This window comes from Coturnix japonica, chromosome 13 (assembly GCF_054131305.1).
Source record: "Coturnix japonica strain WE chromosome 13, WE-NBRP24, whole genome shotgun sequence".
Classification (NCBI taxonomy): domain Eukaryota; kingdom Metazoa; phylum Chordata; class Aves; order Galliformes; family Phasianidae; genus Coturnix; species Coturnix japonica.
The window spans coordinates 15,041,302-15,067,215 of record NC_140675.1 but is presented as its reverse complement, the minus strand read 5'-3'; the positions used below and the strand labels follow the sequence as shown (position 1 = coordinate 15,067,215).

The 25,914-nt window shown below is 41.7% G+C and overlaps 1 protein-coding gene across 1 annotated transcript in view; it reads right to left on the bottom strand.

The window, feature by feature from the left end:
* BMERB1 (bMERB domain containing 1) overlaps positions 1-17,463 on the bottom strand; it is a 35,402-nt gene extending 17,939 nt beyond the window's left edge. The window contains exon 1 of the mRNA XM_015876832.3: positions 17,230-17,463. Within this exon, the coding sequence (XP_015732318.3) occupies positions 17,230-17,335 (106 nt within the window). The 5' untranslated portion in view covers positions 17,336-17,463. The remainder of the gene's footprint in view (positions 1-17,229) is intronic.
* Between the last annotated feature and the right edge of the window lie 8,451 nt (positions 17,464-25,914).

Below are 25,914 nucleotides of genomic sequence, written 5' to 3'. Positions count from 1 at the left end.
ACTGCTGTTTGATAAAACATTGATCCTTTAAGCATAGTTTTGCCTCTTGTTGCTTTTCATGGCTGTGGAGTTATTTTAACTGTTTGTAGCAAAATTCGTTTGCTCAAAAGTATATTAAGCAGGAGATAGGAAGCTACTATGAATTAAAGCCAATAATATTGTTAACTAGAAACTGAGCCACAAATATATTGCATGCGTATATGTTTTAAAATTAATTCTCAAGAGCTCAGAAAAAAAAAAGGGGGGAAAAAAATAACAAAAAGGAGCTTCTTTATTTCCACTCTACAACTCTAGTTCTGAGTGACCCACTATTACCCTTTGGGTCAGATCACAGTGTGATTTCAGTAGTTCAGGAGGGGAATCATGAGAAACCTTATGCCATCTGTGCCTAGAGTCAACGCTAGAATTATTGTGACAAGCACAAGTCTAGTCTGACCCCTTGTAGTACAGTCACAGATTCTCCTTCACATCCTACTCAACGTGTGTTTGAACTAGAGAGAATGTTCTTGAAAGGTATCCAAAATTATGTAGTGGTATCAAAAGAATCCAAACTATAAACAAGGTGCCACAGGTTTAAAAGTAGAGGGAAATAAATATAGAAACTGTAAGATCTCAGTTCACAACCTGTCTGCAAACTCAGGGATGCAACTAGAGCAATACAGAGTATTCCAGTTTATCTCCACAGCAGTACGTGTCCCATAAGCATACTGTAAAGAAATTCTCATAGAAATTTCAGACTGGAAGGAAAAATAAGAAGAATTGAATTAAAGAACTTTGAGGCAAAAAACAACAAATAGGAGAGTTGAAACAAGAATAAATGTGGAGGTGAGGTTGCAGAGCATGGTGGTACTGTGGTTCTGGAAGAGATTTTTATGAGCCAATTCTAGAGGGATACACATGGTCTTCCAAGAAGGAACTGAAGGATAAAGTCCATGCTTTATGCATCTATATCTTTATCTATACACTGTTAAGGAACCATACGATTTTGCATCAGATTTTCAGCTTTCCTAAAGTTCCATTCCTAAAAGTTAAGAGTAAATGAGCTCCTTTGATAGCTGCCCATTTACCTTACTCTCTTATAGAGAGTCCATAGGTCTCATAAACTCAACAGAACTGCAGTATGACATGCACTTTGGCTCTCGCTGAAGACTATGTATTTTTAAGACAGGCTTTGAGGGGAAGATGCACAATTAGAATGCAGTACTTCTTGGAGTTTTTGAAACAGTAGAGCATAAGTGCGGGGATACTATGGAAATATAAGCCACTAAAGAGGCCACAGGTCAGGATTCCCACTATATACCTTAATTGTTTTGATTCTCAAAAATCACCAACCTGTTTGTGCCTGAATTTCTCCTCTAGTATTGAAGATAACTGGCCCATCCTGAAGGATGATCATTGTTTATAAAATGTTTTGTGCTCCTATAATGAAATCTCTTGGAAAAGACTAAGTTAGCATTATTGGGCTTCAAGTAAGGCTCTGGCTCTGCCCTGGTGATGAATGACACCTTTAGTGCTCTGAGGCATGGTTCCGTACGGTTTCATGCACAAGTCTCATACCTTTTCATAACAGAAAGGAGAAATGTTTCATTTTATTTAAAACAGACATGTCACTGTCAACTATTTTTTTTAAAGCATATATTGTTAATACAGAAATCAAAGCTCAGACTGGTAATGAGCCAGAATTCATAAAGCAAAAGAGAAAGCAACAAGGATTAGTCACAGCTAGTGACAGGATTGAATTACTCCATGCTGTACAATCCCCAGGATAATTTCCAGTGACAAAGAAACAAGTAAAATATTACTACTCTATGCACAAAAAGATATTAACATGAAAATAATTACTGTATAGAAATAAGATTATTGTGCTATTACATATAATGAGATAGAGTGGAGAGGTGAAACACAAGCATGTTTGCTTCAATTTCAGTGTAGACTGGCATAGTTAAAATGGTTATTAACTTAATGATCATGCTGTACCCTCAGTGTGCCAACAACAAATGGAACATTAGCCACCTGTGATGAAAAGCAACCAAAAAGTGAAATACCTATTAAACTGGTAAATACAAAGAAAACTTTAAGGGAAGCTTGGAGCAGCAGAAGGAGAAATGGGAGAATGCACTGTACCAAGTAATAGTTTTAGAACAATTGGTAAGAAATGCTGTGCAGAAATGTAATTATCAGCAAGAATCCTGCTGCTGTCACTTGATGCAAGCATACTGTAGTCCACTGAGAAGCTCATTGTACTCTACAACCATTAGCTTGTTTAATTCTATTAATTCTAATTTAGGAGGTTTATTGTCATCATCTCTTTTGTTGTTTTCTTTTAAATAACAAAACAAAACAAAAAAAAAACAAAACCACCAGATGCATGGAGAAAGTTTTAATAATGCAAATAACACCAAACCTGTGCCTCTGGAACCCTGAACTATGTCATTGTTATTCTGGTTGTATTGAGCAGCAATTAGATCTCTATTCTGTGAACACCTACAGCAGCACACAGACAATCTGCAGTCCAGAGGCAGTAGGAGTGATGAGTTGCTTGTGAATACGCAGCAAGTTTGTAGCAGAGCTAATTCAAGGTCTGATGGATCACCGTGTCTCTTGAGGATGTTGTTCATCCTTTTTCATACTTGTGAATTTGTTGTGGTTGGAAACAGAAAATCGCTGAGCCTTGAATAATCACTTCAGTTATTTAGTAACAGAGGAGCCATTCCAGCAAAAGTAAGGGTAACTATCCAGCTACCCTGCCACTTCTAAAATATTTAACAGGGATGAGCTATCTTAAATCAGACACTGTGTTTCATCAGCCTGTGACTTCTCTGGAAAGGACTGCAGAGCATTCCAGTTATAGGGCTTCTCAAATGTGGACAGCACTGAGTAACAAACAGCAGTTCAGCCCACCCAGCTGCAGTACTTCAGCTGGAAATGATTTTAAGTCATTGCTGATCGGTTTGGATTCAGACTGAGCATTTTTAGGCCTATTTCCACTCCCTTTAGTTGCCAAATAATAAAATAATCCTTGTTAAAAATACCATTAGTGATTAAGTTATGTTCAGAATTTAAGTCAGCACTGGTCTTTCTCAAGAATTGAAAGAAGTTCTCAAACTAACTAATTTTCACTGAAGTATATTAAGTGTTATTAGAACAAGTGCATTCCCAATGCTGTTTTGAGTCTAAAAATCAAGGTTTTCAAGACCCCTAATAGTTGATGAGCCGAAGCAGAAGTAAGCCAGAGGCACAGGTTAAAGACAGATGAAAAGAGAACCAGTCTGTGCAACTTAAAAGCAATCCAAAAGAAAACTTGGTAGAAACTGAAATAGTTGCATAGTGCAGAAAAATAAACTGGGATCATTCAAACATTCCAGATTAAAAATATATATATTAATGTGAAAAGAACCAGATGATTCATGTAGTTTTTCACTTGTAGTCACCTGGAGGCATGACTGAGTAATCCGGCCTTTTACTACACCATTTACTGTTGTCTCAAATGTATTCAGAGGCTCAGATACCACAGTGTTTGGGGTCTTTTTCTTTTTGGTTTAACTAATCTGGAGCAGCATGCAATAGCAAATAACTAACCTGAGCAGAAAAATCTTACATCTAATTACTCATTCCTAATCTAGCCTGCTGCTGCATTCTATTACTGAGAATCCTAACGATGATTAAATTTGGCGTATCTGTGGAATGGTATTTTTCATTGTTTTATGCTGGAATTACCATATAAATACAGCTAGTAGCCAAATACAATACAAACAGCTGCACTGTATTTGTTCCTGGTTTCCCTAACAGGCAGGCGATATTGTCCACTTTAAAATGGGGAGACTCAGGGAAGGGGAAAGTGGCACCTGACATTACCAGCATGGAATCAACCTGCCTGGCACAGCTTTGAGTGCATTGTGTTGGTATGGACATAGTGAAGGTCTCTGAGGTTGTAACACATGAGCAGAGGATCCCTCTCATTTCTCCTTCCTTTCGCTTGGCAGTAGAGCAAAGAGCCTGCTTTCCTATCAGTGTCTGAGGATCTAGAGTAGCCTTGCAGTTCTGGAGCTGTTGAATTTTCTGCTGCTCAGCCAGAAGGCACTGGAAACAGAAGTTTCAACTGCAATGCAGCTCCCAGATGCACAGGAGGTAATCTTGGAGTCCTGAAATACTGCCTTAAACCAGGCACCAAAGCTTTCAGTATCTCAGCCAGACAGCAAGGCAACTAGAAATCCCAGGGCTGTTTTTTCGCATATTCTGTATCTCAGGGCAGACTTCTGGGCTGGTTGATCGGCCTTACGGCTTGGCTTCACAATAGGCAGCTGTGAAATCTGGCAGCCCTTGGGAACACCTTTGGCAGAAAAGCATCAGGGATGCACACTGAAAGCTGATTAAATGCCAGGATCTTGGGGAATATCAGTCACCAAGTACCTCTGTTCCCGAATAATCCTTAGGAGAAAAAGGAGATGGGTGATTTTACTCTTTATGGGGAGTAACAGCTGTGTCTGTTTTTCAATTAAACCTGAAATAGTGAGTGCGAGCCAGCTCAGCTGTCTACTGTGCTGCTTCAAGATCACCTATATTCTGAGATAAACCACTAGACCAGAGCAGTCCCTTCAAGTCTGTAGTCTCATTCAGCAACTCCACAATCAAGAGAGAAGAAAATCATATGCAAAAGACAATGTGTACATAACATATGAAATTTCTCCCTCCTTTTCTAATGGGTTACCACAACTTGCAAGTATGTGCAGTTTTATGCATATCTTGAATATGTTATATGTATTTTCTGCTACCTTTGGATGCTCTGATCAGCATTCACTAAGCACATGTAAATACCTTCAAAATGATAAATGAAACAAAACTGTAGTGATCCTCTAAGTAGAAGGCTTAGTGGCAAGCTTTATGCTCTATAAAATCTGCAGGAAAAAAAAGCAGCACAGTCGAGGAGTCAGGAAAGTGTGAATTCATATTGTGAAGACAATCAGACCTGCAGGCCCCTTCTCCTAATCTGATGCTCAGTGTCTTTCACTTCAGCCTATTTTTTTCTTTACATCTGTCATATTTAAATTGCCTTTCGAGGCATGCAGCTATTTTTGCTTTAGAAGGAGTAAGTATGGAAAAACGCTGGAAGTTCAGACTCAGCTTTTCAGAAATCTGTTAGTATTCTGTGTCTAAAACTGACTAACAGCCTGATGAGTTTTGTAGAACGGGGATGTGATATGCCAGCCTATGGTCAAAGCAGTTGGAAAGAAGAATGCCAGAATAAAAAAAGAAGCCAAATCCCAAGACAGCACTGGTATTTATTGCTTTGTTGAATTTGAATGAGTCTTTAAACCACAACATGATGAGCAAAAACCAAGCCACCTATTGCTAAAATACACTGGAGATCAGTCTGCTTGTTCTTTTATTTCCTTCTAGGGCATATTAAATTCATCTTCTGTAACTGGAAATGGCTCTGTTTAAACAGTCACCTGTGAGTGCACTGGCACAACTGTAATATTGGGATTTATTTTGTCCAGGCCATTAATATTGTGTTTGTTTTTTTTATTTTTTTTTAGTTTTAAATCATTAGTTTGATTTATGGGCAACAACTTGACTTTCCACTTCAGAACTGTGTCATTCACACTCTTATTGTATGACTCAATTTTAAAATGAGATAAGAAGAGATCATAAAAAGGACTGTGCACGATCACCCGCTGCGGTTCTGGAATCGCTGTCCCCTGTTCCATATCTAAGAGCCCCTTGTTATCAAAGATTCTCTTTGAGTTCCTTACTCTCTATTTTCTTGTTCTTATCTTCAAGCTTTGACCTTTTATTTTTCATTATTTACCTTTCAAAAAGCATGTTAGCAGCAGTCTATTCTATTTCAGGCATTCGTGCATTATGGTCTCACTGAGATTTCTCTCGGATTATAAACTCTGGCTTCACAGTATTCAATATTAACTCCTTCCTTTAACACTCAAAGCCCTTTGGTTTCTATGGTATCATACTCAGAAGTATTGCACACAGTGATTCCTTTCATGTCTGATGTGTTACAAAGTGCTTGTACCTGCCCAACACTCAAATGAGATTCTTTGTTGCTCTGCATCTTTTATGCTGCATTTGTACAGATCACACTAGTTTCACAGTGAAGAAAAGCTGTTTTTAAAACTGAACCTTAAAAAAAATCCTGATTTGAGTTTTATAATTCAACTCGATATTCCTAAATAGAAATAGACATTCAGGCAGTAGAAGTGATTGGTAGTTAAGGACAGTCTCCAGTACTTTGCTAACTGTGAGTTTTATGGTTATATGATGATCCTCAGCTATTTTAGGAACCATTTTCTGCCCTTGCTCCCTATTTAAAGATATATATCAGCGTTAAGTCCAGAATGGTAAATCTATAAAGATCTTGCCTGTAAATAAGGCATCAAATAAATTGTCTTGTTTGTTATCCTGATAAATTTATAAGCAGTAATTATTCTTGGCTTTGTCTTTTGTCATTTATGACAGTTCCAGTTTCCTAAGTGGGTAATTAATCAACCCCTTAATCTCACACTTCCCCCAGGAAAAAGCTCTCTCTAGTTTAACAAACTGCTCTATGCCTAGAAGGCACCATTCTGGTTGTAATGGTATTTGCAGAAAACAGCTCTTCTCTCAATCTCCATTCATTCTTTGACAATGAAGACCCGGTGAATCTGTACGACTCTTGAGTTCTTCTAGAAATCTAACACAAAGCACAGGATTTAATGTGATATTCAGGCTCATTCTTAATGTAACTTAAAATCTATGCCACTCTCCTGTACTTGGAGGATAAATTCCACTTTTTCCATCTTGCACTTAAGCTTTCAGTTTTCAGCATTCTCCTGATTTTTGACATAGTCAAATAGTGGAATTCCTCTTCTTATGATGATAGAGGTTTTGATGGCTAAGAGGAGAGACGATGAGGGAAAGGGGAAATTATTGTTTATGTTAAGTGATAATAGCTGGTGTAAAGCCAAGAATAAATATAGACTAAAAAATAGTAACAATGACATTCTGAAGCGGACTTTGCAGGAGGTTACCAAGTGAAATATACCATCTTTTCAGTGTCAAAAAAAAAAGAAAGCAAAACTTAGTCACATAAGTGGTACTGTGTGATTGTCTGCAGTTGCAAAACAGTGGACTCTGGAAGCAGAAAAAATAATCTGGCTACTATCTGAAGCTTTATTCTTTCAGTAGGTAAGGTAGGGTTTAGTTTTTTGAAGTCCAGTGTTCTCTGCAGTCAGGCAAAGCCCACACAAAGCATCCAGATGATTTATGTAAAATAAAGTCTTCACTATGAATTCTATCAAAGTACCATGTCAAGATAACACACTGTCTCTGCTTTCATCTGGATCTAAGGGTGTTGCTTATGCAAGAGACTGATTCAGTCCAACAGGAAAAATTGCTCTCTAATTATCTATAACTAGAATATCTTATTTCTAGCTGTAAATCTGTATATGATTTGGTACTGTTTTATAGCACTATCATAATAATTTGCATGTACATTTTTTTCCTATCATTGAGACTTCTGCTAGCTTTCTATATATTTTTAAGTAATGTCTTTGATCTGTGACTCACAGTGCTCTGGATAATCCCCTAAACAGAAAATTTTAGGGAGACAGAGAAGATTTCTCAGTAGTGCTCACTCTGGCTGCAGTCTAAAAGATGATACAGAACATATTTTCAGATCACAAAACAGAATTTCAGCACACACAAATGTAAATGTCTAGGGAGTCTAAACTTCATATTGAACTAAATGTTGCTTTGAAAATATAGATAAATATAAGTTCCTATTTAATTATTCCTATTAACAGTGAAATAAAAGCCTCAGGCCTCATTTGATAGTGCCTTACTAACAAGCCCAAAATAAGGAATTTTTTAATGTGATTGAAATTTGTAGAAGTGCTTCTGATATAAACAAATTCAGGATATGCAGAATGATGTCCACTAGCATACATTACCATAATAGCACTCACATATTGGGTCTTGAAAATGCTGTGACGCTTTGACATTCCAATTACAGGGCTCAGCCTTTCTACTTTGAAGTTGATTCCAAGACTGTCTAGGCAATTTGCACACCCCAGCCAATTGCTATTACAGTCAATGATAACAAAGTTGCATACATTTCTTCAGCCTCTTAGAGGACAGATGCATAAAAATAAGGAAAACAGAATAATAGAAACAGCAAAAGGAGTTTGGAATTAATGCCTTTTATAAAATTCTTTTTAAGTTCAAGATCCACTGAATTAAGGAACCCCAGAGACTTTATTTGTGGATTCACGTGATTCTCCCATCTGCTGAAAGTGAATTCTCTGTTTTAATATAAACTGCGCTTCTGAGTTGAGACAGCTTTCAATATCCAGATTTTAAATTTAGCAGGTTTATATTTTCCCCTTATAAGGGCTGTAATAAGATTGTTACAGATGACCTGCATGTCTTCATATGCAAGCTGGGCTGCAAGTGACTGCTCAGTGACATCAGATTTAAACATCTAGAAACAGTGTGTCTTTGCTTGTGTCTCAGATATACTGACACAGTATGAACAGGCCTAGCTCACAGACAGAATTTTTTTAATTACAGCACACTAGAAAGGCATCATTGTGATCAGTAAAGCATTTCAGACCAGCTTCCAGCATCTCCAGTGCCTAAACTGAGCCACAGACTCTTCATGACTGCTGCAGTCCATTTGCAAATCAGCCTGTGGTACCTCATCCAGCCATTCTTGTTGTGTATAAAGAAGGATTAAATGGTTTTGAGTGGGACTTAAGAGCTATCCATACCAAAAGTTCTGCAGAGAATTATGACAGATTTAACAAAGTAGAGTAATTTGCATTAATGGAATTGTGCTGTAACATCTTCCAGACTTCCTACTGTCATTTCCAGTTCTAAATGAACTGTAGTTTGGCCATCAGTACTGTAGTTCTTGTTGTCAGATGCTCTGACAACAGGATTTTTCAGATGTTTGGCTGGTGGCTTCACATCAGAAAGCTTCTCACACCACAAGCACCAGTCCCTGCTCTAGAGAGAGAACAGAGGAAAAAAGTCCCATATCAAAATGGATTAGTTACCTGTTTCTAGAGGCAACATCTGTGAGAATGGGAGCTATGGTTCTAGTTTCTTTCTGATGTCTGTGCAGGGGGCACACTGACTGCTTAAATTAGTATTTTCATCTCACAGATGTATTTTGGAAAACTTGCTTTCCATTCAGATAAATCATGACTCTGATTATGTAGTTACTGTTGCTTTCTGCATATGCCTTTCACCTTTTCCCATCATGTTATGAACTGAAAGTACTATCTGTGCACTTTAAACAGCAATTTGTCCTTCTAAGAATGGGGAGAATATTCAGCTGTATGCAGCCTGGAGAGAAAATCTGGAGAGAAAATTTGCAGAACAATCTGCCAATTGTTCTTACAAGAAAATAGATTGAAAATAAGATGCAAAAAAAATGAGGTAAAATTGCATCTGAAGGTCTGACCTGGAAGCCCTCATTGTCAGGTATTTTCAGTGGTGCTGGGCAAGACCTTTATCTGCAAGGAGCTATTTCAGTCTGGCTCAGGAAGACTGCCAGGAGTCGGGATGGCTCAGGAAGGGGGTTTCCATGCCCAGCACTGCATGAGATTCAGTTCTATCATAAGGCTGTAAATAGCATCTGGTACAGTTAGTTACTGTGGTAGGTATCTTCCCTGGTGCACACCTCCCACTGAAATCAATGCACATTCCCATCTGAGATGATGTGCACTCAGGAGAAAGTCTATATTTAAGCCACATTCCACAGAAACCAATTTATTCCCTGCTCTTACATGATGGAGAATTAAAAGGGAATATTAAGAAACACAAATTACTTGTTCACTTACTCCTGTCATTTTACTCAGTGGTCAATGGAAACAGCCTGTGGCTTTTCATTTTATTCCTCACCAGAGTCATTTTCTGATCCTATAATTCTAACAAAAAGCTTCAGTGCTGTAACAGTGCCAGCTGCAGATAACATTCGGTTTTTAAAGCTGATTTAATTTTGCATTCTCTACATACTTTTTTTTTAATCTATATTCTTTTGGAAAAAAAAAATACAACCAAATTGTTCAATTTCAAGTCTTTCAACTATCTGCCTGGAGAAAATGTCTCTGCTGTATTTCTTAAGAAGTTCAGGGCAGTAAAAAGATCCTTAAATACTGCTGCTGTTCCTACAACAACAAATTACCTCCTGCATTTTGGTGGTGTTTGCAGTCATTAGACATTAGCAGTGAGCCACGTGTCTTGCTGAAAATCATAATTCTCATTTAATGATAAATTATCCTGAAAATATTTTCTCAAATATTTTGCCCTTTATGAGCTGACAGAATGTTGATAATTAATGTTTCAATGCTGATCCTGAAAGGCAACTAACATAATTATCCAAGAATACTCCTGCTGGTTTCACATACAGTTTGCCCTCTAAACATGCATTTTTCATCTTTGAATTGTGAATGCATTTCTACTATACCTTTTATGTAGCCGATAGTAAATTGTGCTTTGTGGAATCATATTAGCATTCTTTACTTGCTCAGTCTCTGGGACTGTGTTACTAAAGATGATTTCTATGAAAATGGAACATATTTAACTACAGAGGAAAAGCACTTTGGGATTCAGAATTAGAGTTTCAACCTTCACAGTACCCAGTAACTATAAGGAAACTATAAATGTCATGTATTATACACAGTACTCTGCAGTGCATGCCCAATCCCAAATGTAAGTTTCTAATCCTATTTTATAAACCACCCTTGAGATGCACATGTTCTTAAAAGCAGTTACACTGATGAAAACTAAGGGATCAATTATCAAACACAATCAGAAAAATTAGACAGACCGAATCCATAATCCCACAGGCTGCCGGCAGCAGGGATGATGTGTATAGTTCAAAGTGTCCTATTTTCCATCTCCGATGCATTTTTTTCCTGTAAAATATCTTTAAAGGCAATACAAAAATTTGTGAGCACAGTCCCAAATATGACACTTGAGTCTCATAATTTCCAACAATTATTGGTTGGCACTGGTTTGAATATAAAAAGTGCATTAGGTGTTCATTTCCTACTTGAAGCACACAGCTGGACGTGGAGATTTTAGCATTCATTAACCCTCTGATTTACAAGCATCTAAGAGATAAATGCCTTTGCTGATTTGCAGGTGGGTGATACAGCACTAAGATCCTGATTGTTTGACATAACTACCACCATGTTTTTTTGCTGGAGATCCCTGAATAGTGTCCAGAACTAGCCATGTTCCAGCTACACTCAGCCCCTTCGGCTTTGATAAGGTTGGTGTGGTTTGGTTTATTGTTCTAAACATCTAATGATTGCAAACACCACCAAAACTCAGGAGGTAATTTGTTGTTGTAGGAACAGCAGCAGTATTTAAGGATCTTTTTACTGCTCTGAACTGTTCCTCCCTACTCAAACTTTTATTGATTAGGAAGGATTTAGTTTTTCTACAGTAAAGATTTCCATCCTCCCTTTTCATCCGTTCTTTGTCTGTGCAGCTGCCTGGAGCACCCTGCTGTGGGAGGAGGAATTAGAAAGATGAGACAATATGTAGATACGGTAAACTGGATAAATCTCACTGTAAATCCTTCAATTTGCTTTCAGTGAAGCAAAAGAAAACAAAGATATGTGTCTTCCTCATCACGTTCACAAAGCAGGAATGACCTGGTGGTAATTATTAAGTGGAGATTTTTGGTTTCACTGATCAGACAAAGGTTGCTTTTTCTCTTGAACTAGAACATACGTCTATTAGCATCAGTAATTATGAACAAGTAATAAATACAACTGGTACCATCCCTTGAAACAATCTTTGTTTGGATTGCAGTATTTGGGCAAATATTTTCTAAGAAGAGTGGCATTCCAGATTATTGTCAAATATTGTAATTTCTTGGTCACTCCCTTTTCAAAAACTACATCGTTTTGTTCGTTTGTTTCTAATTAATGGAGACATGGAAGAAATAACATTATTGGAAACTAGTGTTCAGACTTTCTTAGAGCCCACAGTGTTGCTGCTTCTGTAAAAAGAAATATGATACGTGTATCCTTCAGTTAGCCTTTTTCTCACCTATCTTAATTGATGGTCTGAATAAGTGCAATCTGTTTTTTCTGTCTTACTGCATGTAACAGATACAATTGACAATTTAGGGGAATTTAGTTGCACAAAGGCATCACCATGAAAGAACAGCAGTGGAAGCTGGGTCATACAAAGCCTATGAAACATTTTGTTTTGTTCTGTTTTGTTTTCTAACCAGAGTGGAGGCATGAAGAGACATTAGAGAAGAAGATACATTACAGAAAAAGACATTTTAAGCAAAGCAAGGAAGTGGTTTTGCAGACATTTGCACAATGTGTTGAGCATTATGGAAGAAGGCCCAAAGGTATGTGTTTGAATATTTATCTACTAGGTCATGGAAGCACCTGTAGTTGATGCAGATTTGGATTTAACTGGGGAGAGTAGTAAACTTCAACTCTTTTGTCAGCCCCACTTGAGAGCTTTTCCTCATGCTGAACACTCCTGAGTTCCCAGCATTGCTCTGCAGTTTCTAACTTAACAGCTCTCAGCACCACTGCATCTCTTTCTAGTGGTACAATAAAAGTACCCTTCATTCTCGTTAAGCAGGACAGAAGAACAAACAATGACGATATCTAGTCATTATCCCATCAGGTATCAAGAATGCATCTAGCTTTGTTAGAGTCTAAACAAGTTTGCTTTTCGAGAGTCTCTTGGGATCAAAATAGCATGAACATGCAAAAGTGCATTTGAAGTGGCACAAGAACCAACGTACTATCTTACCTGTCTGTACAGATATACCTACAGACACATTATCAATATTGATCCATCCTAATTGCTCTTTGATAATCAGAATGACAGATGTCACAGGATGCTATCTGTGCATACTTCACTGTGCAAGACAAATGTGTTTCTCTGTTGCTATTTGATATTATAATAGTTTGCAAAATGTCTGTTACAATATTTATTGTAAAATGTTATTAAGCAGTATTAAAACATCATGAGCTAGATCCTGTAGCAGGATGTAGCCATTCTGTTCTGATAAGGGAATCAGGCCTTAATAATAGCACAATACAGTTCCCAGTAGATAAAGCATCTGCCCAGAACCAGCTTGTAAATGCCTTTTCCTCATCCTTTGCTCAAAAAGAAGACATGGCTATCAGACCACAATTGATGTTACTGCAGTCAGTTGTGTTTTCTTTTGAACTTTTCAAGATTCTTGCAAACAGAAAGGAACCATCTCAGAACAGAACATCACTGATTTTGAACCAAGAAGGATGCAGATAGGCATAAGCCATTTACTTTCCCTGGCTGCCAAGAAATGCAAATGCTAAATACTAATGGTGCGTATTGTGTGTATTTAAACATCTGAATGCTGAGCACTAGTGAGGTTCAAACAGTGGCATGTGAAATGCTAACGCTGACTAACAGTTTAGAAAGGTTTTTTAACATAAGCTGAATATGGTGAAAAAAAAACTTTCCACTGGATACCTGTGAACCCGGGAAGAATACAGTCTTTCTGCTGTTGCAACAAACTAGATTTCTCAGGACTACATAGTATCGCCCTACTGACACTGTTCTGGAGCCTACTGCTATTTCACAGCACCCCACTGCCTGTATGTATAAACCTATGATGCCACCTCCACAGCACAAAGGGAGAGCAAGTAAAAATAGCTGTAAGGGCCATGTGCTACCACTGGGTCTCATGCTGGGACTCTCATTCTTCAGTGCTTGTCTGTAACGGGATCCCCCACACCCTCATATCTGCTTCATAATGAAAAAGAGTTGAAAAGGTGTGTCTTTGTAGTAGGAGTGGCAGTGCACAGCCATACCAAGTTGCCATTCAAATGAAAACAATGAGCAAATTTTGTGCAGTACTAAATTGCATCAAAATTAATGTTTTGCAGTTTTTCAGCATTTCTGCCTCCTTATACTGACTGAAGCTGAGACATTCACCTTGCATTTTGAATCTAGCCATATACCTCATATAAACTAAAGAGGAAGAAAAAAATATCAACAGAAACACATTTGCAGTATTCAAAAGGATAGTAAAAAAAAACCTGCTTCATTTCTTTGTGGCTATTTCCCTGGAATGGCATGCAATTATTTAATCAGGGCACTATGAGTCTCTGCCAATGGCAATACATGATTTTAAATGAGACTGTGCACTTAATAATAAGAACAAAAAGCTTGAGTGTTCTTCTTCAGAACAGACTCCCCAAGACTATGTTGTAAAGATTATTTACAGAAAGGGCAGTAGCCACACTGTTATTATCGTTTGTCAATTTATAAGTGTGACTGCATTTACACATATGGACTAAGAAAAGCAAGAATTTCTTGGTATGTGGTAAGCAGTCATTTTTAATAACATTCTGTTTTATATATGAAATGAAAAGCTCCAGTGTTTTGTTGAAGAGAAAACTTTAAACAATGGTTCATTTTTTTTATACAGATGCCTACTGGAGATCACTACAGTTGGGTTGTGAGGGAACCAGACCTTCAGCAACCGTCAGTCAGCACAGCTCCTCTGATAATCCGTACAGGAGAAGTGTGCATGGTATTACACTTAATAGCTAAGAAGTAACTTATCTTTGTGAAAACAAATAGCCAACAATGCTTTCTATACCACAGGCAGAGAACAGGCTGCCCAGTGATGTGGTGCAAACCCTGTCCCTAGAGTCATACATTCAAGGCCAAGCTGGAGCAGGCTCTGAGCAGCTTGATCTAGCTGTGGATGTCCCTGTACAATGCAGGAGAGCTGGACTAGATGATCTTTACAGGTCCCCTCTAACTGTAAGGATTCTATGATTCTGTATTAGCAGAGTTCCCTTTTCATTTAACAAATTGAGTATAAACTAACAACTACCTAAACTTGACATAATCAAGATGTTTGTTCCCTTATGATATGACTGTGCTCACATATAAAAGTACCAGCCAGGAAACAGCATCACACTGTGTAGACCATAGTACAGATGCATAACAAGTGCTGCCTTCAGAAAGATTCTGATTTAAGACACAACAAATCAGCTGAGAAGCAAAGGGCAAACACGTATGGACTAAAGGCCTTCTGCTCCTGTTAATACAACTACTTAGCATTCCATATTTAAACCAATATGCAAACACCAAAGGCTAATTGATGACATTAGTGAAAAAGGGCATGATGCCTCTTTGGTTTCTTTCCAGACCTTCTGGAGATTCCTGTCATCTTGCCATGTAATTTAGAACCAATGCTGTAAGGAAATATTAATACAAATAGTAATATCTGTTTATCTTTAATCAATAAAGAAGTCAATATTAGTATTAAAGCAGGAAAGAGACACAGCCATCTTAAGCAACACTTTTACAGCATTTTAATAAAGCCAAAACCAATGACCAAACAGAGCAATTAACCAAGTTGCAAAGTCCTGGTATTAAAAAAACAAAACAGTTCTGCTTTCCAAAGAACAGACCATGGCCTCTGGATTGCTTCTTATTCTATATCTGCATTGTTAGACACGTACTGAAATATTCTCATTGAACTGAATTTCATGTGTTGAAGGGCAGTGCAGCAGCGGAGCTGGGTGCAGACACCTGGAAACTTGGTTCTAGTCCTGCCAACAGCCCATCCTGGTACCAGGTCAAGCTGTGATTTTGGGTGGAAGCTCAGTGCTGAGCACACGTTTTTGAGCAGATCGGTTCTCCCACTCAGCCTCCGCACTCCCCTCTGCCAAACAGATGATCTTTTTGTCCAAAGCTTGCAAAATGTAACCCTTCTGTTACCTCCAGGTGCCAGTTTTTATTATGACAAGTGCTTTGCTTGTGATCTGACAGCAGTTGCAACAGATACATATGAGAACAAGAAAGAAGTCTGTATGTCAGAGGACCTGCAGAACTGTTGTACACATCCTAGTTAATCAGCTCAGGCAGTAGAGACTTTACTCTTCAATTCCATTTTAGAAAGCGTGGATTTATTCAGTCCTGAACCTCTGCCAGGCACTGCAACAAAACCAACACTGCAGCTGAAGCACTGGAGAGGGAGAGTTACACCTCTGCCACAAGTATATGGCCAGCAGTAATCTATTCATGAAAAACTGAAGGCAAAGCACAATTCCAGAACAAAGCAACATCTGAAAACTTTGAGCACAGTGGAAGTGTTGGCAAAAATCTGCTACCACAGTGCTGCAAAGCTCCAGGATGTTAAGAGGCTTCCAGGCAAGTCTTTATGATGCACATTGGATGGATGGTGAGTTCAAGAACATCAGCAACCCCAGCAGCAGCCAAGACTAAGACATCAGCACATACACACAGAGCTTTTTGTTCCAGTGGCCAAATTAAGCACATGCTGAAGCTCAGACAATATTTTTCTTCATGGCAGCTCACAGCTTTTTGCAACTTTTATCAGGATTTCTTGCCTTGGTGGTTACCTTGAGGATTAGAGGGGGCTTAAGGGCTTACTGGGTTGTAAAGGAGATAATTTTGTCAATAAGAGAATAGCCCTTGGGACCTCAGGGCAGACAAGGTCCTGGTGAGATCTTGAATTGACAGCTGTTCATCTTTTTAGTTTGTCTTTCCATCGTGGCTTTGGGAATGTTATGTCAATGGTTGCTTTCTGGATTGCAGTTTCAAGAAAGCTGCTCCACTGCAGAACATTTGTTGAGCTCATAAACACAGCTCAGTCACTGAAAAAGTGCACAAAGTCCTTTACTGCTGCACCTTTTGCCAGAGATAATCAAAGGGATTAATGTGGTTGTCACTTGTGCCTTTAAACGTGAAGCACGTTAAAGATCGCTGGCATTTATGAAAAGCCATATATGAAATCCCACTTGATGAGGGAAAGCTGAGGTCCAACTCACTCTTCCTCGGGCATCGCTCTGCGGAGTGCACAGCCCACCTCGCAAGGAGGCACTCAAGTGCCCGGAGCCGCACCAGCACCGCACCGACACGGCTCTGCTTTCCTGCCCCTCGACACAGGAGCGCTCTTTTGTCTCCGGCAGCCCACGGGCTCGAGCCTCAGAGGGCACAGCCGTCACACGGACCTCCCGAGCAACGCGGCGGCTTCTCCCTGCTAACCAAGGAGCGCACCCAGCATCTAACCAGGACCGGGCGGCATCACGGGGCCGGCCCGCACCGCACAGTCCCGCACCGCACAGTCCCGCACCGCACAGTCCCGCACCGCATCTGGCCCCCGCCGCCCAGGGCTGCCCCAGTCAGCGGGACCCCCACCCGCGCCCCCACACTCACTTCTCCCCAGCGCCTCCGCCTTCCACTCCGTCTCCTCCACTGCCCCGTAGCGCCTCATGGGTCTCTCGGCCTCCGCGCTGGCCGAGATGGATCTCCGCAGCTCCATGGCCGGACCGGGCGGCGCGGGGCTCCGCTCCTCCTTCACTCCATGCCGGCGGGGCTGCGGCCCGGCCACCTCAGGGACGGTGCGGGGCTGCGGCTCCTCCGTGCGGAGCGGGTGCCCGCAGGCGGGGCGAGGATGGGGCGCTGCGCACATGCTCAGTGCGGGGCTGGGCGGGGGGAGGCCGGGGAACAAAGCGAGCGGAGCCCCGCGGCCGCCCCCGGCGTCAGGCTGCGCGTTGCGGTTCTCTAACAGGCTCCCCGGGTCGGGTCCGTTCCCCTGCCGTGCTCGGGCAGCCCGATGCTGCACAGCGCTGCTGCCGTGCGGGTGTTGGCACAGCCCCGTATCTGCCGTGCGCGCCAGCCGGAGCACGGGAGGACCGTACATGCGGCCAGCGCAGCGCCGAGCGCATCGTCGGGCCTGGGCGGCTCAGCAGTACGGGGCAGCTCCACGGCCACGGCTGGTTTTGCAGCCGAGCACATCTCAGGTGGCTGTGCACGCATCTGTTGGCTTTCATGACGGTCCCGCACCGAACGGCCTAACGCTCATTGCAGCATCCTGGTACCTGAAGCAGGACAGCGCCCAAACAAGTGATGTGATTCTGGATTCCTCACATGTATTTTCCATAAACACACAACTTTGCCATTTATACAAATTTCTGGGATCAGAAGGGAAGGAAATGACTATGCAAGAAGCACAAGTAGGGTGATAATAATAATTATTTACTTCTATTGTGGGGAGGTTTTGTGGATAAAGCCCCTTGAACAGCATTTTACAGTTTGCATTACCTTTCCTAGTGAAATCCCATCGCACTCCATTGTGTGCGGTATCATTCTGATGCAGATGATGAAGTTGGGGAGGTTGCCCAGTGCCCCACAGCAGAACTTGCCCAAGCTATGAGCAGCGAGGGGTGACAATGCTGAATGCACATGGGGTGTGTGAAAGAAAGCTTGCGTCGCATGCCTTTGCCTGGAACCTTTGCCTTCCCTTCAACTCTCCGCGCTACGAAAGTGCTACAGTGACATTTAGTGATGCTGTTACTAATTGGACTGACGCACATTGCTGCTATACTCATAAACAGTATTGTTTGGGAGTTCTTTACATGCTGGAGGAGAGAAAACCTCCACATCAGTTCTAAAACAGTAACACTGATTTTTTTGTGTTTTTTTTTTTTTTGTCAAGAACTGAAATTGTTACCTAATTCAGTTGGACTACCAGAAGGCTGCAAGGAGGCCTCCCTGGAGCCTTCTCTAAGCTTAACTAGTCCAACTCTTCCAGCCTTTCTTTGTAAAAGAGGTACTCCAGCCCTTCCATCACCTTTGTGGCCCTCCTCTGGTCCAACTACAAAACTCTACATCTTTCCTGAGTTGGGAGCCCCAGACCTGGATGTAGTACTGCGGGTGGGGCCTCACAAGGGCAGATTAGAGGAGGACAACCACCTCCCTTGCTCTCCTGGCCACCCCCCTGCTGACGCAGCCCACAATACTGATTGACTTCTGGGCAGCAAGAGCACACCGCTGGCTCGTGTCTGGCCTTCAGTCCACCCAGAGGAGCTTGTGGGTGCCCCATCCCTGGAGGTGTTCAAGGGCAGGTTGGATGGGGCGCTGGGCAGCCTGAGCTGGTGTGGGGGCAGGTCTGCCTACAACAGGAGGTTGGAACTGGATGTTTTTTAAGATCTCTTCCAACCTAAGTCTATGATTCTATGATTCCATGATAGAGCGCTGTGATTTCTCCTAATTTTCTCACTGTGATCCTCAGGGATTTGCAGTGATATGAGCACCAGACATGGTGGAGGAGCTCCCATGGACTGCACAATGCTTCATGCTCACTGGCTTTGGCCTTTAGAGACAGAGCCCAAACAAAGCCGTGAGTCAAGCAGGAAGGCTGGTGGCAGCATGCTGCACAGCTGATTTTGGGTGACAGTACAGCTGCTTGCTGGGGTGGGCTGGACTGAGTCACTTGTAGAAGTGAGGAATACAAGTGTGGGAGGAAGAGCCCATCTGGGATCTGGGTGAGAATTGGACAAAGGAGAAAAGGCTGAACAGGGAGAAGGGCCAAGTTTGGGTGGATCTGAGGCCTAATTAGCTTCAATCCATTCCTTCAGTGTTTTAGATCATTATAATCCAAGTGCTTTGTTTAGGAGATGGAGGAATGATCCTAGAGATAATTGGATATTTGAAGCTCTGCATTTGTTATTATGGGTGAAAACCACTGATTAGCAAATGGGATGCACAGAGTTTCCTTACATAAAACAAAGAATGTATAAAGTGACTTTTGGTAACTGGAACATTTCCATCTGCCCATAGTCACAGAATCCAGAGAAGGCCCAGACCTACATGTGTGAGCAGCTATGTGGAAGCAGTCCCACTGAGTCCATTTGCACAGAGGTTTTTGCAAGACCAGAGCCTAAGTACAACCAATTATTTTGCTAATGTTCTATAATTAGTATTTTCACCGTCACAACCTTGGAGCATTTTCACTGCTGCATTTGCAAATGGAATTCAAGTTCTCCCCTACTGATGGAGCTTGCAGTGTGCCCAGCAGTACTCATGCATTTCTCCAGTTGCAAAAGATGGTGTTCTTCTGCTGAAATCACTTCTAAGGAAGAAAACATAAATTTCGGATCTCTTCTCACTGCTCAGTAGGTAATGCCTGGTAGAAAAACTGAGGTACTCTTTGCTCTGGCGGTCATTTCCCCTGACTGCTTTTGTCTCCTTCCCATTTCTCAATTTTAAGTCCTGCCACTGGGAGCTGTGGCTGGTCAGCAGCAGTTGGCAAACCCATTCTCCTGTCTACTGCTTGTCTGGCCTCCACTATGCATCACCGATGCCCCACGCAGACACAACACTATAAATAATCAGCACACTTTACTTGGCCAGAATTCTTAATGGCAGCATGACTTGTAACTCCAGTGGGGAAAAAAACTCTTTCTTTGCTTTTGTGGAGCTTTTCAGGCACCTGAGACTACTCAGTCTGAAGTTCTCAGATCTCTCTTGCCTTTATGGGCACATCTAATTCTCCAGAGGGTACTCAAGAGCTGCTATGAGAATCTGGGGTGTGCAAGTAAAGGAAGAAGTCAGCATCAATGTTCTTTGTCAGACAGGACCATCATTCTAACACAAAAGTAACTTTAAATGTTAAAATTCTGCCCAGGGTTTTCATTTCTTTCTCATTGCAATTAAAACCTGCAACTCAGCTGATGAAACAAACTGAAATTAAGTGGATTATGCACAGTGATTTCATTTTGTAGGCATAAATACCCAGATCTGTGATTACTAGGACAGCAGTGTGGGACTTCTGTGAATCTGTGCTATACTGAGACTTGTTTAAGAACTTCTCTGTGTTGGAGGAGTTACCAAAATTCCATGGTATTTGGTGTCATAGTTTATCTTGCTTCCCTGTGAAAATACCTCCTCTTCAATCTTCATCCCTCAGCTCTTGGATTCTCTTAGTTCCAAGTCCTTGGCAGTTCCCCAGTTATTCCTGGTACACAGTGCAGCCTCTGACCCTTCGTCCCACAGCCTGTGTCAGCAACGTGTAGGAGCTCCAGGCAGTCACCTACACACATTCACATTGCTATGTTGCAGCCCCTGCATCACTTCCAGATACCACTTGTCAGGCATATGCATGGCATGAAAATGCCCTGGTGAAAAGCTGTGGGCCCTGCAGTGAATATTACCTACTTGAAATTGAGCCAAAACAGAACTCTTTCATGAACCTAGCTGTGTCCTGTGGCATGGGTACAAATGAGTAGCACAAGAGCTGTCTGAGGCTGCTGCAGCCAAAATCACTGCTACATGGCACACAGGCAGGGTGACCACTCAAGGTGACAAAGCTGCACTCAGCCCAGCTCTTACCAACAACTGAGGATTAAATAAAATTAAATTAAATACAATTAAATACAATCCTAACTGAAAATAGAGGGAAATAAAATAGATAGCTAAAGTTTACAGGAGTGTCCTTGACAAAGAAATACCTTCTTGCTATAATTTCCATCTTCAATTTTGTACTAAGATGAAAGAGTTCTTGGAAGCCATGACCCTGCCATCCTGCACTTGAAAGAGAATCTGCTGCAGCGCAGCCTTTCCAGAACAAGGACCTGGACTTAAAGCCAGTGCAAGTTCTTATTATGTTGTTCCCTTTTCTATGAATCCTAGGCTCATGGTTAGTCAGTGTCCTTTGTGTACTTATTTATTTAGAATTACAGACTTCCAATACGTGAAACACTCCTTAAGAAATAATTTTTAGGCTGGAGTAACTTCATAAATAAATCACCACAGCTGCATCTCTGACAAGACAGAAAAGCGCATCTGAAGCTGAATAGAGGTGTGTATTGCAGGCAAGCAAGGCATTCTAGTGAGCTTGTTAAAAGGCAAATAGTGTCCCTCAAATTAATTTCATGGGTCTGAGGCAAAACTGTGAACCAAATATTTACTTGTTTTGTAGGTATTTCTATCTAGACATGTATTAAATGTCACCTCATCCCAAGTTCGTGATGTTTTAATTACTGTTTCCATGTGGAATATTATGAATTTAGAACCTGCGTGTGTGTGTCATTCTGCTTTATCAAACATGCACACAAAAAAATCAACTCTATATTTAACTTCTTGTTATCTCTCCATAGTCAAATTTGTAGTTGGAGTGGAAGTGTTGAGTCACAGCCTGAAGCAGTGATTGAGCACCTGGTGGGAAGGCAGGGCCAGGCCAGGGGAGCTCAGGTGTACGCAATGTATCTGAGTGACTGGGAGGAGTGGGGCCAGGATCCACCACTTCCCAGCCCTCATATAAGGGTTGGCAGTGGAGGTGAAGGTATCTCACTGGAGTTTTCTGCTTACCTGAGGCCTTCTAAAGGTAAGCAGCTGCTTTCCTTTGTTTCTGTGTCTGTAGCTGCTGTTCTGGGGCATACTCTTGTTTGCTGCGGCCAATGACTTTGCCACTCCACTGTTACTGCTGTATTTTTTATTATTTTATGGTGTTATGCTTGGTGAGCCAGTCAGATACTTATTTAGGATTGGTTATCTAAAAAAAAATTAAAAATTTGAGGGTGTGTTGGATGGTTGCTGGGGCTGCACCAAAAGAGGAACTCCCAGGGGAAACAGTGGGATTCCTGGGTTCTCCATGGTTAAGTGCCACATAGATTATTGATGAATGGGGATCTATAAGAGACAGTGGTCTCGCTATTAGAGCTCCTTCAGAGATGTTTGATTTCTTGAATAAACTATGACAAACTTTTTTTGGTGGCTAAGGAAAGTGAGGTAAGAGTAGTAGCAGCATCTGCCATAGCACGGCTGCTGTTACTAATATTAACATGCATTGTTCCTCTGAGGAGGAACTGAAAGATGAAAATGAGCTCTTTAAAAGCCTGTATGAGACAACTAGGAAATAAAATTACATCTTTAATGGGGCAAACTGCTTCACCTTCAAATGCAGCTTCCCTTCTGAAGTTAAGAGCTGCATCATGAGAAGGGGGAAAGGAGTTCTGGTTGGCTTTCTTTTTGTTTAGATTCAATCAGTCTAAGATCCAACTAGAGGATCTGGGAACCTCAGATCCTCTAGAAATAAGACTGATAATAACAAGAGACATAGAAAATTCAGTGTAGACCAGCAGGGTTGGCACCTGAAATGCTGGGAGCGGCTGAGGTCTTCCCTAAAACTAAAACCCAGGGACTCACCCTGCAGACTCCTCAATCAGGACCCATATGGGTATCCCAGTAACAGATGTTTCATGACTTAATCTGGGCTGGGGTTCAATTTGCAAAGATAGATCCTCAGCTGTGTGCTCCTCCAGCTATGGAAGCAGTGGGAGGGCAATCGGGAGTTTTAAAATATCCTCCAAAAAGCAGGGCTGAGACTTATTGGAAAAATAGCAACAAGAATCCAGAACCCAGAAGATTTCCTAGTTCCAAATGGAAGTAAAAAGCCTCCTCAAGTGAGCTGGGCCACCTGAGGAAAGAGAACTGGCAATTGCTCAGTTACTTCTGTGAAGGGGGATGTCAGCTCTGACTAATTTTTTTGTCCCCCAGAAGTATACAGCAGGTTATGGCACTAGTAGACATGGGTGCAAGAATGTCAATTATTTACAGTGATTCAACCAATTTCCAGGGTGAATACTGGTGGATCTGGGGACAGGCAGTGCCTGTAACTGGGACATGGCTGAGCTTGGGGGTTGGGTGTTTCTCACCCTGGGAGTGTAAGGTGTCTATTGCCCCAGTCCTGGTTTGTACTGTGTGTAGATATGCTATTGGATCTGACTCTCCAGATGCCTGTAGGAGAGTTCAGAGAGATGTATTGGTATTCAGGCAGTGCAAGCAATATGAAGAGGCCATATGAAATGTGAGCCTATTTGCTTGCCATATTTGTGCTGGATTATTAATACTAAATAGTATAGACCCTGGGGGGAGGGCTGGTGGCAAGGGGAGATCTCTAGAATGGTGCAGGAACTAGAAAAAGTAGGAAATGTAAGACCTGCATGTAGCCCACTTAATTCCCCTGTATGGCCAGCACAGTCAGATGGCACATGAAGGATGACACTGGAAATAAGGTCATGCTGTCCATTCAGCATTAACTGATATTACCTCCCTGATGGACACCCTGAGTAGGGAGATGGCAGCCTGCTGTTGTGTCCTGGACTTGGCTGATGCATTCTTCACTATTCTCATTCATGAAGAATCACAAGATCAGTTTGTAGTTGTGTGAGGAGGCAGGCAGTGGACCTTTATGTCCTGCTGCGAGGGTATTCACCAAGCTGTTGTTGTAACTTGGTGTGTGACCTAACAGGTTGGAGTAATCCTAATAACATCAAACTGTACTGCTGTATTGATGATCTCAAGTTGCTGTCGGGCTCACTGGAAGCACGGGGAAAGGCAAATAGTAGTGAATGGCGTGCCACTGATTCTGTTAGATATAATGTGCTCCACAGGGTCTAGACTGGGATATGAGAGTACTTTGTCATAGAAGATGCTTTTCTAGAACAAGATAGCTAATACCTGCATAATGATGCTTGTGATTTGGCTGATGCATGGTATGTGGTGACTGACAGCACTGAAGCTGCAGTATGTGACTGCTACTGCTCAGAATCATTAACCAGAGCTGGACATGATGGGCTGCACTGTGAACTGACACAGACCGTGCAGGGCAGAGCTCCATGAATGTGGCTCAGGCTGGACGTGGCTTGTTAAACTCTTGTCTCGCTGAAGCATGTTCCAGGTGAAGCTGTGGCAAAGTTCTAAGTCTGTTTGACAACTGATGTCTGTATCTGTGCTCAGTCTATGTGCTCCTGGGAGCTGAATGATGGCGGCTGCTAAAGCTGCCACAGAGCTCTCCAATGAGATTTAGCACGGCTATTTTTGCTACTGAAGGTGAGCAGGAATCGAGGAGGTGCAGTAGCGGATGAGACAGGGCAAATAAGTCAGGTGTGAAACATAGAACCCATCTGTGCAGACTGACGGCTGTATTTGTGGCCACTGTATTATTGTCTTAGTAAATGCTTTCTACACTGCTCTCCTTTTAAGATACAAACGTTACAGGAGGAGCTGTTACAGCCCCTGTCGGATGGTTCCTAGTACCACAAGTGCTGCTTTTCATGTAGGTATTATTTCCAGCAGTTTCAGGGCAGCGGGTACGAGAAACCATCGCGAAAATGCAGCCCGTGTCCCCCCACCGCCTGCAGCGCAACGCTGCTTCTGGCTGCGCGTGCGTAAAAGCACTTGAGACTCCGCCCCGCAGCCACAGCGGACGAGTAGAGATGAACCATTTATTGTCACGGCAATAAAAATAACTGCGGGACTTTGCGAACCATCGCGTATATAAACGCTATTGTATAGAGACGGGGTAACAGGCATTCGGTTTTATACAGGTGATGTAAATGATGATGTGCTGTGACCGACAGCTTCTGTACTGAGAGCTGCTCACAAAGCCACCTCACTGCTCCGTCAATGAATGTAATTAAGGCCCGATATGAGCACGGTGTGACCGCAGTAACATCACCGCCTGTGTTCAGTGCTGGGTACTGCAGAAAATAAGCGTGTCCTTAGTAACCAGCTGTTCAAAGATGACTGATAAGCCTATGGGACAGAGCTGCCTGCACTGAGTGCAACTGCTGATCAATGGCAGCTCTACTGGAAAACCCTGAGAAAACCCCCTGGAATCCGCTGTTCCCCCGGCTAAAATAACTCTGACATAATGGCAGCTGCATTAAAAATAACACTGCATAAATTACCACAAGAACCAAAATGCAGCTGGGAGATAGATTTAGTTTTGAAGTATTTTGTAAATCCAACAAGTTACTCTATTTTTGCCTCACTAAAATATAATTTTAATGCTTGTTTTCTAGATATAGAGCACAAGGACAAGTACTTATAAAGGTCATATTTCTCTTCTGACCTGTTCCAAACAGCCCACAGCCCTTCCTGCCCTCCCTTGTCAGGTGCTGATGTACAAGTGCACGTATCTGGTTTTGTGGTGCTTATGGAGACGTTTGCTTACAGTGTCTCACAGAACATCTCTGTGAAGAACAATTAATTAATTATAAAGTTTTTCTTGTGACTGCAGCGTCTGGTTGGAGCCTCAGGATCAGCCCATAGTGA